General features: G+C 46.5%; 1 protein-coding gene across 1 annotated transcript in view; it reads left to right on the forward strand.

The window, feature by feature from the left end:
* Nucleotides 1-18570, forward strand: part of ndnf (neuron-derived neurotrophic factor) — a 23548-nt gene extending 4978 nt beyond the window's left edge. The window contains exons 2-4 of the mRNA XM_079648588.1: nt 6378-6569; nt 10267-10391; nt 16724-18570. Of these exons, the coding sequence (XP_079504714.1) occupies nt 6379-6569; nt 10267-10391; nt 16724-18120 (1713 nt within the window). The 5' untranslated portion in view covers nt 6378 and the 3' untranslated portion in view covers nt 18121-18570. The remainder of the gene's footprint in view (nt 1-6377; nt 6570-10266; nt 10392-16723) is intronic.
* The last annotated feature ends 69 nt before the right edge of the window (nt 18571-18639 follow it).

An 18639-nucleotide genomic window follows, 5' to 3' on the forward strand; every position in this document is an offset into this window, starting at 1 on the left:
GTAGAGATACTACATACTGATATACACCTGAACATCAGCAGGAGAGGACTCTTTAAAGTAGAGATACTACATACTGATATACACCTGAACATCAGCAGGAGAGGACTCTTTCAAGTAGAGACACTACATACTGATATACACCTGAACATCAGCAGGAGAGGACTCTTTAAAGTAGAGACACTACATACTGATATACACCTGAACATCAGCAGGAGAGGACTCTTTAAAGTAGAGACATTACATACTGATATACACCTGAACATCAGCAGGAGAGGACTCTTTAAAGTAGAGACACTACATACTGATATACACCTGAACATCAGCAGGAGGGGACTCTTTAAAGTAGAGACACTACACACTGATATACACCTGAACATCAGCAGGTGAGGACTCTTTAAAGTAGAGACACTTCATACTGATATACTCCTGAACATCAGCAGGAGAGGACTCTTTAAAGTAGATTTACTACATACTGATATACACCTGAACATCAGCAGGAGAGGACTCTTTAAAGTAGAGACACTTCATACTGATATAAACCTGAACATCAGCAGGAGAGAACTCTTTAAAGTAGAGACACTTCATACTGATATACTCCTGAACATCAACAGGAGAGGACTCTTTAAAGTAGAGACACTACATACTGATATACACCTGAACATCAGCAGGAGAGGACTCTTTAAAGTAGAGACACTACATACTGATATACTCCTGAACATCAGCAGGAGAGGACTCTTTAAAGTAGAGACACTACATACTGATATACACCTGAACATCAGCAGGAGAGGACTCTTTAAAGTAGAGACACTACATACTGATATACACCTGAACATCAGCAGGAGAGGACTCTTTAAAGTAGAGACACTACATATTGATATACACCTGAACATCAGCAGGAGAGGACTCTTTAAAGTAGAGACACTTCATACTGATATACACCTGAACATCAGCAGGAGAGGACTCTTTAAAGTAGAGACACTTCATACTGATATACACCTGAACATCAGCAGGAGAGGACTCTTTAAAGTAGAGACACTACATACTGATATACACCTGAACATCAGGAGAGGACTCTTTAAAGTAGAGACACTACATACTGATATACACCTGAACATCAGCAGGAGAGGACTCTTTAAAGTAGAGACACTACATACTGATATACACCTGAACATCAGCAGGAGAGGACTCTTTAAAGTAGAGACACTACATACTGATATACACCTGAACATCAGCAGGAGAGGACTCTTTAAAGTAGAGACATTTTGATCAGAATAATCAGTTAGTCTTTGTATATTATTTTAATGAACTTTGACACGTCTCTTGATCACTGTGCTGATGACAGAGCTGACAGATACATCGTCAATCAATCAAACTTTATTAATATTTCACTTTTCGTTCTCAAAGGGAAGCGGTAATGGAGCTCTGATTATAAAGAGTGACTCTGACCCGTTTGTTCTTCTAGTGTCTTAAAGGAGTTGTAGAAAGGATTTCAAATGCTTTTAATGAAGAGCTTGTTTACCATGTGTGATGACATCAGTGCTGTGCGTGTGGTGTGTTTAGGGAGCGTGGGACAAACCCCCTCTGAGCTTTGTTTATAGACGTGTCTTTGTTCAGAGTGACAGAAAGATAAGATCTGTGATTTACAGACGGCTTCTCTTTCCTCTGAAGTCCAGACAGGATTCTCTCTGCGGGTTTCTAAAGAGCAGAAATGAAGCGTCGTGTCGAGGTTCATGCAGACCTCTGCTGTAACTCATCTCCAGAAACTCTTCAACAACTCTTCCTTAAGTACAAAAGTATCTGCAGCAAACTCTCAACCAAGACATGTTTTAGTGATGACGTCCAAACGGCTGAGGTAGAAGATCCTTTACTTTAGATCAGATCAAAGTGCTGAGACAAAGGAATGCAGTTAGTATTTTGTAGTAAATTGCAGAGCGATGTATAACATATAAGAATATAATGACGTATGAAAGAGGTATAGTGTGTACAGTATGAACAGTTAGGAAATGCCTCAAAATAGTAAACAAGGGGAGTCTCAGCAGAGAGTCTTTGAAAACGTTTAGGGACGAGACGAGATAGAGGAACGTTTGAGGCAGTATTTGTTGTGAGTGTGAGACAGAAAGAGATTATCTGTTGATGTAAAGCGCGATCAAGAGGGAGAAAGGGGGAGGGACAAAGATGAAGAAAGGGGGAGAGGGGTCATTAAAAGGACACCCTCTCTCTTGCAGTAAATGGAAGTAAAGTATCTGGCTAATCTGCCATCATTACCCTGATTAAATCTCTGGGGATTTAACGTTCCCATCAACTGCAATCAATGCAGGGAAATCAATACACACACACACACACACACACACACACACACACAGACACACACACACACACACACACACACACACACACACACACACACACACACACACACACACACACACACACACACACACACACACTGCAATACAACTCAAACCACAGGGATTTAGGGATTTTAATGTCGAGCGTTTTATTAAAAAGTGCTGGAGTTTATAGCGAAAGCTTTTCCTTTACGCGTCTGTATTTATGTTTAAAATCCCCTCCCTTCCTCCGCTCACTTTAAGTGTTAATTAAGGTTCAAACTGAGAGGAGGAGAAGCTAGGAAACACATTTTAACATCAAATAAAAGTGGATTAAAGACAGTGTCTGCTGCCAACGCGCTGTGCTCTGCGGAAAGGAAAGGAGGAAGAAGCCAAAAGACTAAAAGCCATTCTGAACATCATGAAAACAGGCACTTACCAAACACTCACTAAGACTGATGAGCAGAGCTAATTATTCAAGAAGTGAGACGGGATTGATCCTGTCTTTATGCTAAATATAAGCTTATCTAAATTAGCATAAACACAAACAAACATTGTATTTGTCATAAAGGGTTTTTAATATGAATGTTCAGCCCAGTCTCCCAGCATGTCGTGTTGGAATCACGAAATCAATGTAATCTCTTGATTCGTGTTCACCAACACCATTTCCCCTTTTCCTCGTGTCACGCAGAACGATTTAAAAAGTGTTTCTATTGGTCGTGTGTTTTGTGTCTGCAGCACGTCTTTCTGTCCGGTCGGGTCTTGGAACACCAGAAGCTGTGGGGTTCATAAAAACATGTTCACTCAACATCTCACCCTGAGCCTATCGTTTAGTTTAAATTGTATAATGTCAGAGTATTTTTGCCGCCCGCGAGGAAAAGAGACGGCTCAGAGCCTCAGAGTACTGACATCTGTATTTAAAAAAAAACAAAGGTCCTTCTAATTTGTTTTTAATTACATTGCTTTTAAAATCGTTCTGTGTGACAGGAAAGAAATGGAAAATGGTATTGGTGAACACGAATCAATAGATTACATTCGTGACTATAACACGAAATGCAGTGGGACTGGGTTGGATTGATTCGTCAAAGAAATAGTTTAACTTCAAGGAAAGTACACTACTTTGTTTCTCGTCAAGATTTAATTGAGAACATTGATCAGACGCTCATGTCTGTATGCTAAGTATTAACTTCTTAAAGCTAGCATAACATCTCAAAACAGGCTGGCTTTTCCACAAAGTGGTCATTAAGCTATGTTTGTTTTTACTGGAAAGGATTGGATTGAAGTCTTGATCAAGACCCTCCTTTGTTCTCGTGTTCAGAGTTTAATGAGAAGATTGATTAGGCTTTAATGTCTGTATGCTAATTAATCTAAACGTAGCATAAACACTGGAAACAGCTAACAGCTAGCCTAGCTTTGTCTAAAAGGTCTTTATCTTTTTGTTAGGAATAGTTTAACATCTTGGGAAGTACCCTAACTAGTTATCTTGATGAACGAGAAGATAGATTTGACTGTTTGCTAAATATTAGATGATCTAAACGTAGCATGAAGACTGCAAACAGGCAGCTAGCCTAGCTTTGTCTAAATGCTATTTAAAACATCCGTCTTTTGTCACTAAGATACTTTTGGATTAGGAATAGTTTGACATCTTGGAAAGTAAACTTCTTTGTTGTCTTATTGACAGTTAGATGTGAATACCTCTCTCATGCCCTTACATTAAATAAAGAGCTAGTGACAGGAGTGGTTAGCTTAGCTTAGCATCAAGACTTCCAGCAGGGGGAAACCGGCAGTGGCTCAGTCAGAAGGGGCTTGGACTGTGAGCCGTAGGTTCGCCGGTTCAAGTCCCCGACCAGACCTAAATATGGAGAGTGGACTGCTACTTGGAGAGGTCCAAGTTCACCTCCTGCCCTGCCGTGGTGCCCTTGAGTAAGGCACCGGATATCCCCCTTCCCCCCTCACTCCCATTGCTCCCCGGGCGCTGTACAATAGCTTCCCACTGCTCCTGGTGCTAGACTCCTGCTTCTAGACTCCTGGTGCTAGACTCCTGGTTCTAGACTCCTGGATCTAGACTCCTGGTTCTAGACTCCTGGATCTAGACTCATGGTGCTAGCCTCCTGGTGCTAGCCTCCTGGTGCTAGCCTCCTGGTGCTAGACTCCTGGTGCTAGACTCCTTGTGCTAGCCTCCTGGTGCTATACTCCTGGTGCTAAACTCCTGGTGCTAAACTCCTGGTTCTAGACTCCTGGTGCTAGACTCCTGGTGCTAGACTCCTGGTGGTAGACTCCTGGTACTAGACTCCTGGTGCTAGACTCCTGGTTCTAGACTCCTGGTGCTAGACTCCTGGTTTTAGACTCCTGGTGCTAGACTCCTGGTGGTAGACTCCTGGTACTAGACTCCTGGTGCTAGACTCCTGGTTCTAGACTCCTGGCGCTAGACTCCTGGCTCTCGACTCCTGGTGCTAGACTCCTGGCGCTAGACTCCTGGCTCTCGACTCCTGGTGCTAGACTCCTGGTGCTAGACTCCTGGTGCTAGACTCCTGGTTCTAGACTCCTGGCGCTAGACTCCTGGCTCTCGACTCCTGGTGCTAGACTCCTGGTGTTAGACTCCTGGTGCTAGACTCCTGGTGCTAGACTCATAGTACTAGACTCCTGGTGCTAGACTCCTGGTTCTAGACTCCTAGTGCTAGACTCCTGGCTCTAAACTCCTGGTGCTAGACTCCTGGCGCTGGACTCCTGGTGCTAGACTCCTGGTTCTAGACTCCTGGCGCTAGACTCCTAGTGCTAGACTCCTGGTTCTAGACTCCTGGTTCTAGACTCCTGGCGCTAGACTCCTGGCTCTCGACTCCTGGTGCTAGACTCCTGGCTCTCGACTCCTGGTGCTAGACTCCTGGTGCTAGACTCCTGGTTCTAGACTCCTGGCGCTAGACTCCTGGCTCTCGACTCCTGGTGCTAGACTCCTGGTTCTAGACTCCTGGCGCTAGACTCCTGGCTCTCGACTCATGGTACTAGACTCCTGGTGTTAGACTCCTGGTGCTAGACTCCTGGTGCTAGACTCATAGTACTAGACTCCTGGTGCTAGACTCCTGGTGCTAGACTCCTAGTGCTAGACTCCTGGTTCTAGACTCCTAGTGCTAGACTCCTGGCTCTAAACTCCTGGTGCTAGACTCCTGGCGCTGGACTCCTGGTTCTAGACTCCTGGTTCTAGACTCCTAGTGCTAGACTCCTGGTGCTAGAGGATGGGTTACAAGCAGAGAACACATTTCACTGTGTGCTCTGCATGTGTGACCATTAAAGAGGGTTTCATCCCTCCAATTCTATCTATCTAACCGTTCTATTTGAAGGTGAAAACTAACACATTTAGACATTAAATCAAATGTTTTTAATTCAAACTGAAGGTAAATGGAGACAGGACGAGTCAGGGTTTCAGCCAGGATTATAAACTGGACCGTTTCCTAGCCAAGAGAACATTTTCTATCCAACTCCATCGTCTTATTTTAACCTTCAGAGGCAGCAGGCAGTGAAAACAGATGTGAAATATTAAGCTGTCATTGCAGAGGCTTAAAATAATAATGATTTTAGAAATAATTATCGTACATGACTCACAGGAGAACAAATAGAGTTACGTAATTTTACAAATTAACTGGTAATTTGAACACGCCTAAATGTCTACTTGTATTTTTCTGATGTATGATGATGGAAAGAGTTTTTCTCTATCAGGCTGATGGTTTAAGTAATGCCTAATATTACAAAATGCATTACAATCTGCCGTCATTATTACAGCATGTTTGGGTGGAAAGAGTTCACGTTGCGTAAACACAGATTCAGATGAAATGGATGGATTTGACTTTAAAAGACACAAAAAGCTCACGTTATTGTACATTATGGCACTTATTTGATCATACACCAGGCTAGCTGTTTCCCTCTGTTTCCAGTCTTTATGCTAAGCTAAGCTAGCTTCACACTTGCTGCCAATTAGGGAGGAATAGCGTATATCTATTTTCTGCCTTCCAGGATGAAGACGGAGTAAATGACAGTATATTTCTCTGTGTTTCCCAGGATGAGGCAGGGCAAAGGGTGGATGGTGCTGCTGGTGCTTCTGGGAATCGGAGTTTCGTCCCAGAAGCTTCCCACCAGAGACGAGGGTTTGTTCCAGATGCAGATCAGAGACAAGACGCTGTTCCACGACTCCTCCGTCATCCCCGACGGAGCCGAGATCAGCGGGTACCTGTTCAGAGACACGCCCAAAAGGTGAGGCCAAACACCTGCATTATGGTCAGAGACACGCCCAGAAGGTGAGACCAAACACCTGCATTATGGTCAGAGACACGCCCAGAAGGTGAGACCAAACACCTGCATTATGTTCAGAGACACGCCCAGAAGGTGAGACCAAACACCTGCATTATGTTCAGAGACACGCCCAGAAGGTGAGGCCAAACACCTGCATTATGTTCAGAGACACGCCCAGAAGGTGAGGCCAAACACCTGCATTATGTTCAGAGACACGCCCAAAAGGTGAGACCAAACACCTGCATTATGTTCAGAGACACGCCCAGAAGGTGAGACCAAACACCTGCATTATGTTCAGAGACACGCCCAGAAGGTGAGACCAAACACCTGCATTATGTTCAGAGACACGCCCAGAAGGTGAGACCAAACACCTGCATTATGTTCAGAGACACGCCCAGAAGGTGAGACCAAACACCTGCATTATGTTCAGAGACACGCCCAAAAGGTGAGGCCAAACACCTGCGTTATGTTCAGAGACACGCCCAGAAGGTGAGACCAAACACCTGCATTATGTTCAGAGACACGCCCAAAAGGTGAGGCCAAACACCTGCATTATGTTCAGAGACACGCCCAGAAGGTGAGACCAAACACCTGCATTATGTTCAGAGACACGCCCAAAAGGTGAGGCCAAACACCTGCATTATGTTCAGAGACACGCCCAGAAGGTGAGACCAAACACCTGCGTTATGTTCAGAGACACGCCCAAAAGGTGAGACCAAACACCTGCATTATGTTCAGAGACACGCCCAGAAGGTGAGGCCAAACACCTGCATTATGTTCAGAGACACGCCCAGAAGGTGAGACCAAACACCTGCGTTATGTTCAGAGACACGCCCAAAAGGTGAGACCAAACACCTGCATTATGTTCAGAGACACGCCCAAAAGGTGAGACCAAACACCTGCATTATGTTCAGAGACACGCCCAAAAGGTGAGGCCAAACACCTGCATTATGTTCAGAGACACGCCCAGAAGGTGAGGCCAAACACCTGCATTATGTTCAGAGACACGCCCAGAAGGTGAGGCCAAACACCTGCATTATGTTCAGAGACATGTGATGTAAAGAAAAGCAGTAAATAAATACAAACAGAAAATATCAATAATATCGTGGCTTGATATTGAGTAAGAACCATAGACTGTATATATAAAGGTAAGAACATGTTTTTATGAACCACACAGCTTCCGGTCTTCCAAGACCCGACCGGACAAAAAGACGCAGGCACGAAACGCACTACCAATAGAAATACATTGCTGTTAAAATCGTTCTGTGTGACACGAGAAAAAGGGGGAATCGTGTTGTTTTAATCAATAGATTACTTTTCGTGACTATTACACGAAATGCCGTGAGACTGGGTCGAACATCCCGCCATAACATTGGAGAAAACCTTTATTTAACTTCGTCCTAAAAGCTAACAAGTTATATTTCAGTGAGAAATTCATTGGATTCTATTTCTAAATTTGCAAGAGAAATGATTGTCTCGATGTACGGCGATAAGGTTAAGGTAAATGCTCCTGTGCCTTGTTGGATGTGACTGAATGTCTGAAGAAAGAATAATGCGTGCGATGCATGTTACTAACAAAGATAAACCTGATCCTTCAGTCAGGAGGAAACGGGGATCTGCTGACGGCCTCTTCCTGTAAACAGAGAGGAAACAGAGTCTAACAGGATCTGAGAAGCAGGATCTAAATAATAAATGAGACGTCGTGTAATCGAGTGTCAGCTCAGAGACCAAGGTCAGAGAAACATCATCTCTGCAGCTCCAGACTGACGCTGTCCTGCAGGAATACCACATGTTGAACTCGTACTAACGGAGTGGTCTGTCTTTCTGCATTGAAACAACCAGACGTATGTTATATATTTAGATCAGGCGTATGCTAACATTATTCCCAGAGTTTTCAAAGGTTTCAAACCCAGAGACATTTTTAATTGTCTAAATGCATTTCTTATGGTATTCAAACATAATCAGAATACCCAGAATCAGAGCGGTACATGCACCACTATCTAATGATTTGATTCATAGAAAAGACTCTTCTCTGAGATAAACGTACACATTTACACAAACTCTGTGACTCTAATTTAAAAGTATTTTGAGAGTTTTCCTCTGAATATTCCTCAGCTACATCATAGTTTTGTTCTGCAACAAGCTGTAATACGTTTAATGAAGTTTTTGAAAAAGACAGTTGGTAATGATCAATAAAACCAAAGACCGGGGAATAAGATTATAAAGTGTACCCACGTCACATTCTTTCAGATTTCTTTCTTTGTTCTCCCTGTATCTCCTGTATCTCCTGTATCTCCTGTATCTCTCCTGTATCTCCTGTATCTCCTGTATCTCTCCTGTATCTCCTGTATCTCCTGTATCTCCTGTATCTCCCTGTATCTCCTGTATCTCCCTGTATTTCCTGTATCTCCTGTGTCTCCTGTATCTCTCCTGTATCTCCTGTATCTCCTGTATCTCCTGTATCTCCTGTATCTCTCCTGTATCTCTCCTGTCTCTCCTGTCTCTCCTGTATCTCCTGTATCTCCTGTATCTCCTGTGTCTCCTGTATCTCCTGTATCTCTCCTGTATCTCCTGTATCTCTCCTGTATCTCCTGTATCTCCTGTATCTCTCCTGTATCTCCTGTATCTCCTGTATCTCCCTGTATCTCCTGTATCTCCTGTATCTCCTGTATCTCCTGTATCTCCTGTATCTCTCCTGTATCTCCTGTATCTCCTGTATCTCCCTGTATCTCCTGTATCTCTCCTGTATCTCCTGTATCTCCTGTATCTCCTGTATCTCCTGTGTCTCCTGTATCTCCTGTATCTCTCCTGTATCTCCTGTATCTCCTGTATCTCTCCTGTATCTCCTGTATCTCCTGTATCTCCTGTATCTCCCTGTATCTCCTGTATCTCCCTGTATCTCCTGTATCTCCTGTATCTCCTGTATCTCTCCTGTATCTCCTGTATCTCCTGTATCTCCCTGTATCTCCTGTATCTCTCCTGTATCTCCTGTATCTCCTGTATCTCATGTATCTCTCCTGTATCTCCTGTATCTCCTGTATCTCCCTGTATCTCCCTGTATCTCCTGTATCTCCTGTATCTCTCCTGTATCTCCTGTATCTCCTGTATCTCCTGTATCTCCTGTATCTCCCTGTATCTCCTGTATCTCCTGTATCTCCCTGTATCTCCTGTATCTCCTGTATCTCTCCTGTATCTCCTGTATCTCCTGTATCTCCTGTATCTCTCCTGTATCTCCTGTATCTCCTGTATCTCCTGTATCTCCTGTATCTCTCCTGTATCTCCTGTATCTCCTGTATCTCCTGTATCTCCTGTATCTCCCTGTATCTCCTGTATCTCCTGTATCTCCCTGTATCTCCTGTATCTCCTGTATCTCCTGTATCTCCCTGTATCTCCTGTATCTCCTGTATCTCCTGTATCTCCTGTATCTCTCCTGTATTTCCTGTATCTCCTGTATCTCCTGTATCTCTCCTGTATCTCCTGTATCTCCTGTATTTCCTGTATCTCCTGTGTTTGTGTCCATGCCTATTCATTTGATTGCACACTGTATCTGCCACCTAGACGGACCGTTTGATGTATGTGTAATGTTCGTTATATTTGAGTCCTCTCTGGGAGAAAGCAGAGCCCTGGTGTCGGAAAATGACAGACTGTGTGTTTCCAGGTACTACTTTGTGGTGGAGGAGGACAACACGCCGCTCTCGGTGACGGTGACGCCCTGCGACGCTCCTCTGGAGTGGAGGCTGAGTCTGCAGGAGCTGAAGGAGGAGGGCAGTGCCGAGGGCTCAGGTAACACACCATGATACTCTATCACCAGACCATGATACTCTATCACCAGACCATGATACTCTATCACCAGACCATGATACTCTATCAACAGACCATGATACTCTATCACCAGACCACGATACTCTATCACCAGACCACGATACTCTATCACCAGACCATGATACTCTATCACCAGACCACGATACTCTATCACCAGACCACGATACTCTATCAACAGACCATGATACTCTATCACCAGACCATGATACTCTATCACCAGACCACGATACTCTATCACCAGACCATGATACTCTATCAACAGACCATGATACTCTATCACCAGACCACGATACTCTATCACCAGACCATGATACTCTATCAACAGACCATGATACTCTATCACCAGACCATGATACTCTATCACCAGACCATGATACTCTATCACCAGACCACGATACTCTATCACCAGACCACGATACTCTATCACCAGACCATGATACTCTATCAACAGACCATGATACTCTATCACCAGACCATGATACTCTATCACCAGACCATGATACTCTATCACCAGACCATGATACTCTATCAACAGACCATGATACTCTATCACCAGACCACGATACTCTATCACCAGACCACGATACTCTATCACCAGACCATGATACTCTATCACCAGACCACGATACTCTATCACCAGACCACGATACTCTATCAACAGACCATGATACTCTATCACCAGACCATGATACTCTATCACCAGACCACGATACTCTATCAACAGACCATGATACTCTATCAACAGACCATGATACTCTATCACCAGACCACGATACTCTATCACCAGACCATGATACTCTATCAACAGACCATGATACTCTATCAACAGACCATGATACTCTATCACCAGACCACGATACTCTATCACCAGACCACGATACTCTATCAACAGACCATGATACTCTATCACCAGACCACGATACTCTATCACCAGACCATGATACTCGAATTCAGAAGTTCCCAACCTTTTTTACCAAGAGCCCCCCCAAATGACTCCTGTTGGAAGTTGCGCCCCCCCCCCCCCACACACATAAGGAGGGGGGGGCGTAACAGCAGTAATTAAAGTTTAAAAGTCTCAAAATGCTACAACTCCTGTCACAAACTGGGTGAATGTGAAGTGTTTAGTTAAAGGAGGATGAAAGCGTAACTAAGGAGCTCTATGGAGAGACTCTGATGGTTACTGGACTCAGGATTCATTCATTTGGATCCCCGCTGAATGAAGAAATTAAAGGACGGCGCAAGTGGAAACAATTCACAAAGGGATCAAACTGTTTAAAACACATGCTCAAAGTAAGCCGGATTTTGCCGATGTGTTTTTGTGGATTCAAAAGTCCTAAATAATCTACAGAATGGAGGAGACCGATCTGATCGGAGCAACTGAGAAATGATCCAACTGAAACCGGCATGGACGATGACTATGTTTTAAAAATGCGCTTATCCAGAAAAGCCTGGTTTGGACACTTTACGGGCAGAAGAAACATTTCTATTAAAGAAAGAATTATACATTTCTGTCTTTTTATGCCTTTAATACTAACTTGAATTTTTATTCAAAGTAATTCAAATCAATTATTTTTTATATTTTATTGTAATGTAGAGACAAGGCTTTTAGTGACAATCATGTATTGCGTTACAATTATGTGTAAAAAAAAAAAGGGTGTCTAAATATGATGTTTGACCTCAAATCATCTGAGGCCTGGCGCCCCCCCTGCAATGTTTGGCGCCCCCCCAGGTTGGGAACCACTGCTCAAGGAGACAGACATTTCACTTCTCAATAAAAAGCAGAGAAAAAAGAAAGACCCTCTGACGGACTTCAGATCTGGGATTGAACTGTCTTTGAGGATTGCCTGGTGCTCAGAGGATGCTTCAGTCCAGGACCTGATGTTGAGATGTTCTTACGGTCGGCTGACCACGGAGTCTCTCACAGACCTGCAGGCTTTGAGCAGGTCTGTGAGAGACTCGTAAACTGGTGGAGCAGTTTTGACTTTGAAGCGGTAGACAAACACTGGCTCCATGACTTACATAAAAGTAGGAAGGGTTTGTGTCCTCGCCCTGAAGGACCTAAGGTGGCGCAGAAGCTAAATCCTCAGTTTGCACTCTGCTAATGACATGGTGTTTCTGAAAGGATCAAACCCCGCCTGACGCTCGCTGGGGTTTAATTAAGTCAGAGCGTCTAGTCTGACCACGGACAGACGTCTGTAATTTAGAGAGAGCGTCCTACGATAATACTTTATACTTTGTCCTGAAGCAGAGACGTCCCTTAACTGTCCTCAGACTGCTTCGTGTAAACACTCTGTCCGTCCGTCATTCCCCTTTCTTTTCATGTATTGACTGTTTTGTCCATTCAAGCAGTTTGTTCAAAAAGAAAAACTCCTGCCTTTTTTATTCTCATGTCAGATCCTTCATTAGTTCTGTCTTCAGGCGTGTACTTTGTTTCTACCTTTACTTTTTTAATGTTATCAAGCAGCAGCGGCATGGAAGTAGCTGCAGCAACAGCAACAGCAGCAAAGCATAGAGAGAGATCTGGACGGTTAAACAGAGCGGCATATTAAGGAGACTCTGATTGGTTGGCTGTAGAGCGGCATGGGGCGTTATGTATGAAGGCAGCCCAAGCGCTCGAGTTGACTTCCTGAGCTAGCTCGCAGGCTTCGCCCCGTTTTGTTCAAAATACAAATCCCTTCAGATTAAAGCTGACTGTAGGACAGTGATGTATAAATGGGGCTCGGATACCAACCCATAATGTCCTCAAAGTACTTATATATATATACACGTGCAAATACTTACAAAAGGTAAATAAACACAACGAAATATAATCAAAAAGCAGTTTAATAAAAGAAAACACGATCTGAGAGGTTAGGGTTCAACTCCCAGGCGAGCCCCCATGTGTTACCCTAATACTCTAGGGGTCAAGGGAAGTAACAACATGGAAATAAAGCGGAGTTAAAAAGAAAGAGGAAACTGATCTGCCGAAAATGTAAGATATTGTTTTAATGAATCAAAAATAAAGAGGACTCACTCGCCGAGCTCCAGCACGACCTGAAGGCAAAACCACTTCCTGACAAAAGAAGGCTCGCTTCACACACTGTATAAGAAACACACCTCACACAGAGAGCACACACACCACTGGCTGCACTGACAGCCAATCAGCTCACAGGAGAAGGGGAGGTGCACCTGAGAGAGAGAGGGAGGTGCACCCTCTCCCTCTCAGGTGCACCCTCTCTCTCTCAGGAGAGGGTGCACCTGAGAGGGAGAGGAGGAAAGGAAGGCTGAGTCCCAGCAGGGAGTCCAGAGGAAGGGTTACAATCTGTTCCCAGCTGTGTGCGTCACTCTTTAGTGTCCCCTGGTCTCCAGCTGTGTGCGTCACTCTTTAGTGTCCCCTGGTCTCCAGCTGTGTGTGTCACTCTTTAGTGTCCCCTGGTCTCCAGCTGTGTGCGTCACTCTTTAGTGTCCCCTGGTCTCCCAGCTGTGTGCGTCACTCTTTAGTGTCCCCTGGTCTCCAGCTGTGTGCGTCACTTTTTAGTGTCCCCTGGTCTCCCAGCTGTGTGCGTCACTCTTTAGTGTCCCCTGGTCTCCAGCTGTGTGCGTCACTCTTTAGTGTCCCCTGGTCTCCAGCTGTGTGTGTCACTCTTTAGTGTCCCCTGGTCTCTAGCTGTGTGCGTCACTCTTTAGTGTCCCCTGGTCTCCAGCTGTGTGCGTCACTCTTTAGTGTCCCCTGGTCTCCAGCTGTGTGCGTCACTCTTTAGTGTCCCCTGGTCTCCAGCTGTGTGCTGGTCTCCCAGCTGTGTGCGTCACTCTTTAGTGTCCCCTGGTCTCCAGCTGTGTCCGTCACTCTTTAGTGTCCCCTGGTCTCCAGCTGTGTGCGTCACTCTTTAGTGTCCCCTGGTCTCCCAGCTGTGTGCGTCACTCTTTAGTGTCCCCTGGTCTCCAGCTGTGTACGTCACTCTTTAGTGTCCCCTGGTCTCTCAGCTGTGTACGTCACTCTTTAGTGTCCCCTGGTCTCCCAGCTGTGTGCGTCAGTCTTTAGTGTCCCCTGGTCTCCAGCTGTGTGCGTCACTCTTTAGTGTCCCCTGGTCTCCAGCTGTGTGTGTCACTCTTTAGTGTCCCCTGGTCTCCAGCTGTGTGTGTCACTCTTTAGTGTCCCCTGGTCTCCAGCTGTGGGCGTCACTCTTTAGTGTCCCCTGGTCTCCAGCTGTGTGTGTCACTCTTTAGTGTCCCCTGGTCTCCAGCTGTGTGTGTCACTCTTTAGTGTCCCCTGGTCTCCAGCTGTGGGCGTCACTCTTTAGTGTCCCCTGGTCTCCCAGCTGTGTGCGTCACTTTTTAGTGTCCCCTGGTCTCCCAGCTGTGTGCGTCACTCTTTAGTGTCCTCTGGTCTCCCAGCTGTGTGCGTCACTTTTTAGTGTCCCCTGGTCTCCCAGCTGTGTGCGTCACTCTTTAGTGTCCCCTGGTCTCCCAGCTGTGTGCGTCACTCTTTAGTGTCCCCTGGTCTCCAGCTGTGTGCGTCACTCTTTAGTGTCCCCTGGTCTCCCAGCGGTGTGCGTCACTCTTTAGTGTCCCCTGGTCTCCCAGCTGTGTGCGTCACTCTTTAGTGTCCCCTGTTCTCCCAGCTGTGTGCGTCACTGTTTAGTGTCCCTTGGTCTCCAGCTGTGTGCGTCACTCTTTAGTGTCCCCTGGTCTCCAGCTGTGTGCGTCACTCTTTAGTGTCCCCTGGTCTCCAGCTGTGTGCGTCACTCTTTAGTGTCCCCTGGTCTCCAGCTGTGTGCATCACTCTTTAGTGTCCCCTGGTCTCCAGCTGTGTGCGTCACTCTTTAGTGTCCCCTGGTCTCTAGCTGTGTGTGTCACTCTTTAGTGTCCCCTGGTCTCCAGCTGTGTGCGTCACTCTTTAGTGTCCCCTGGTCTCCAGCTGTGTGCATCACTCTTTAGTGTCCCCTGGTCTCCAGCTGTGTGCGTCACTCTTTAGTGTCCCCTGGTCTCTAGCTGTGTGCGTCACTCTTTACTATCCCCTGGTCTCCAGCTGTGTGCGTCACTTTTTAGTGTCCCCTGGTCTCCAGCTGTGTGCGTCACTTTTTAGTGTCCCCTGGTCTCCAGCTGTGTGCGTCACTCTTTAGTGTTCCCTGGTCTCTAGCTGTGTGCGTCACTCTTTAGTGTCCCCTGGTCTCCAGCTGCTCTAAAGTGAAGTTACTGTTCTGCTTCTTGGTTTTTCTCATCCACACATCTCTCTACGCATCAGCCTTTGCATGCTTGCCAGATAAATAGTGCTTTCTCTGTTTCTCTGTTTCTCTGTTTCTCTGTTATGATGAAAGGATCATTGATTGTCCCTCCGCAGCACAGCAACATGCAGTTGATGTATATTTATGTTCCACATGAAACACATGACCAAAGAGAAACAGCAGAGCATTCCTTCAGTGCACTTTCTGAAGCGGGAATTCCTCCAGAAGCATGAAATAGTTTAGATGTGTTCTCCCGGGAGTATGATTGGTCGCAGTGTGACTGCACAGTGGACCCTCTCTCTCTTCCTGCTGAGCGTCTCTGAGCTTTCTTTCTGAGCGCTGAGCACACGCTCCGGCTGACAAACACAACATTATCTTTGGCCCTCCTCTCTCTCTGATCGCTGAACGCTCTGATCTTCGGGATGTTTGCAGTGAAAACATGGCGGCGTGTGAGCGGCTAATCGTCCGCGAGGCTGCAGAGCTGACTTCCAAGTGTCAACATGTTAAACACCCTCAGCACGGGGGGATTACTGCATTAGAGACACTGATTATGAGCCTAATCATCAGAGAGGGATGGACTTAATGCTTTGGAAAAGTAGGGAAAGGCAGAAGTTTGCACACACTAGCAGATATGTACACAAAGTCATAAAATAAGTCTGCATTGATTTGCATAAAAACATTAACAACATTCTGAGATTGTGCGTGTGCTAGTTTTAAGACACATTACGGCCCTGCCTGGCAGGCTGGTTAAACCAAACATAATAACATTCATTTAAAAAATCAAGTGAAAAAATCTGATTAAAATCTAATCCAAAGACAAATCTTTAAAAAATACAACTCTGAATTTAATCTCAGAATAAAATAAAAACCTCTTTTGTTCAGAATGTATTCACATGTGACCCTAAGAGAGGGACCCTCTGCTGCTTCTCTCCCTGAGGTTTATAACGTTTCCCCTGTGAGTCGTGGGTCTGTCCTGTTTACTGGCAGGGGTTGGGACAGAGGGAGGCATCAGTCAAGTCATCTAAGACTACATTGTGATATCTGAATAGCAGTTGATGTAGAGCTCACGTTGTTCCTTGTTGTCTCCAGGAGAGCCTCTGGACCAGCAGAGGCAGCAGACGGTGGCGGTGGACGACGGCACGGAGCTCTTCACCTACAAGGGGAACGACGTGGAGGCGTACGCGGCCTCCAGCTCGCCCTCCGGCCTCTACCAGCTGGAGCTGCTGAGCACCGAGAAGGACAGCCACTTCAAGGTGTACGCCACCACCACGCCCGAGTCCGACCAGCCCTACCCGCAGCTGCCCTACGACCCGCGGGTCGACGTGACAGCGCTGGGCAGAACCACGGTGACGCTGGCTTGGAAACCAACGCCCACCGGCTTCCTGATGGGCCAGCCGGTGCAATACTGCCTGGTGATCAACAAGGAGCACAACTTCAAGAGCATGTGCGCCGCCGAGGCTAAGATGACGCTGGACGACGGGTTCATGTTGGCGCCCAAACCGGGCCGGGACTTCAGCCCCTTCGACTTCGCCCACTTCGGGTTTGTTCCGTCTGATAATCTGCTGGGGAAGGACCGCGGACTGGTGAGCAACAAGATCTCCTCCAGGAGCTACACGGCCAAGCCCAGAGCCTCCGACATCCAGAAGCTGTGCATCGGCAACAAGAACATCTTCACGGTGTCGCAGCTGAAGCCGGACACGCAGTACTACTTCGACGTGTTCGCCGTGAACTCGGCCACCAACACCAGCACGGCGTACGTCGGCACGTTCGCCCGCACTAAAGAGGAGGCTAAGCAGAAAACCGTGGAGCTGAAGGACGGCAAAGTGACCGACGTCTTCATCAAGAGGAAGGGCAGCAAGTTCCTGCGCTTCGCCCCGGTGTCGTCCCACCAGAGGGTCACCCTGTTCCTGCATGCCTGCCTGGACAGCGTGCAGCTGCAGGTGAGGCGCGACGGCAAGCTGCTGCTGAGCCAGAACGTGGAGGGCGTGCGGCAGTTCCAGCTGCGCGGGAAGCCCAAAGCCAAGTACCTGATCCGCCTGCGGGGCAGCAGGAGGGGCGCCTCCACCCTGAAGCTGCTGGCCTCCACGCGGCCCAGCAGCAAGCAGCCCTTCCCCTCGCTGCCCGAGGACACGCGCATCAAGGCCTTCGACAAGCTGCGCACCTGCTCCTCCGCCACCGTGGCCTGGCTGGGAACGCAGGACCGCAACAAATACTGCATCTACCGCAAGGAGGTGGCCGACAACTACGGAGAGGAGCAGCGGCGCCGCGAGCAGAACCAGTGCGCCGGGCCGGAGAGCCGCAGGAAGGCTGAGAAGGTTCTGTGCAAATACTTCCACAGCCCCAACCTGCAGAAGGCCGTGACCACGGAGACGGTGACGGGGCTGCAGCCGGGGAAGAGCTACCTGCTGGACGTTTACGTGGTGGGACACGGAGGACACTCGGTCCGGTACCAGAGCAAGCTGGTGAAGACAAGGAAGTACTGCTAAAAGACTGCACAGAATAAATCTATTATAAATATATATATGAAATAAGTTTATTTAACTCTAAGTGATATTCTACTAAGGAGTGTATACGGACTACTCGCGGCGCAGCGACTGTATATTTATGTTCCCGGCTGCTCGGAGATCTTCATCCGGTCCGTGACGCTCGCTTTCATATCAAGACTCAGCAGCGCCTTGTATAGATCTCTCATATCCACTATGTGTTAGGAGGAGTTTAAATTATTTTATACTTTTGGTCTCTTTTGTCTTTATTTTGTATTGATAATAACTGTTCTGAGGATTTCCAGTGGTAGTTCAGACATTCCCCTGTTGCTCATCCTGTAAATGTGTTCTGTGCTGGAGATGTGTGTGTTATTATCACTGTATCGCTGTGTGTGTGTACAGAGTTGTCCTGCCAATATTCATGTACATAAACACTAAATATAGACCCAGTGATCCCTCTGTCCCTCGCGGTGTCATGTTCTTGTCCCGAGCCGTTACCACGAGTCTGAATCAGGGCTTCTT

The sequence above is a fragment of the Notothenia rossii genome (assembly GCF_949606895.1).
Source record: "Notothenia rossii genome assembly, chromosome: 1".
In the NCBI taxonomy this organism is placed as follows: domain Eukaryota; kingdom Metazoa; phylum Chordata; class Actinopteri; order Perciformes; family Nototheniidae; genus Notothenia; species Notothenia rossii.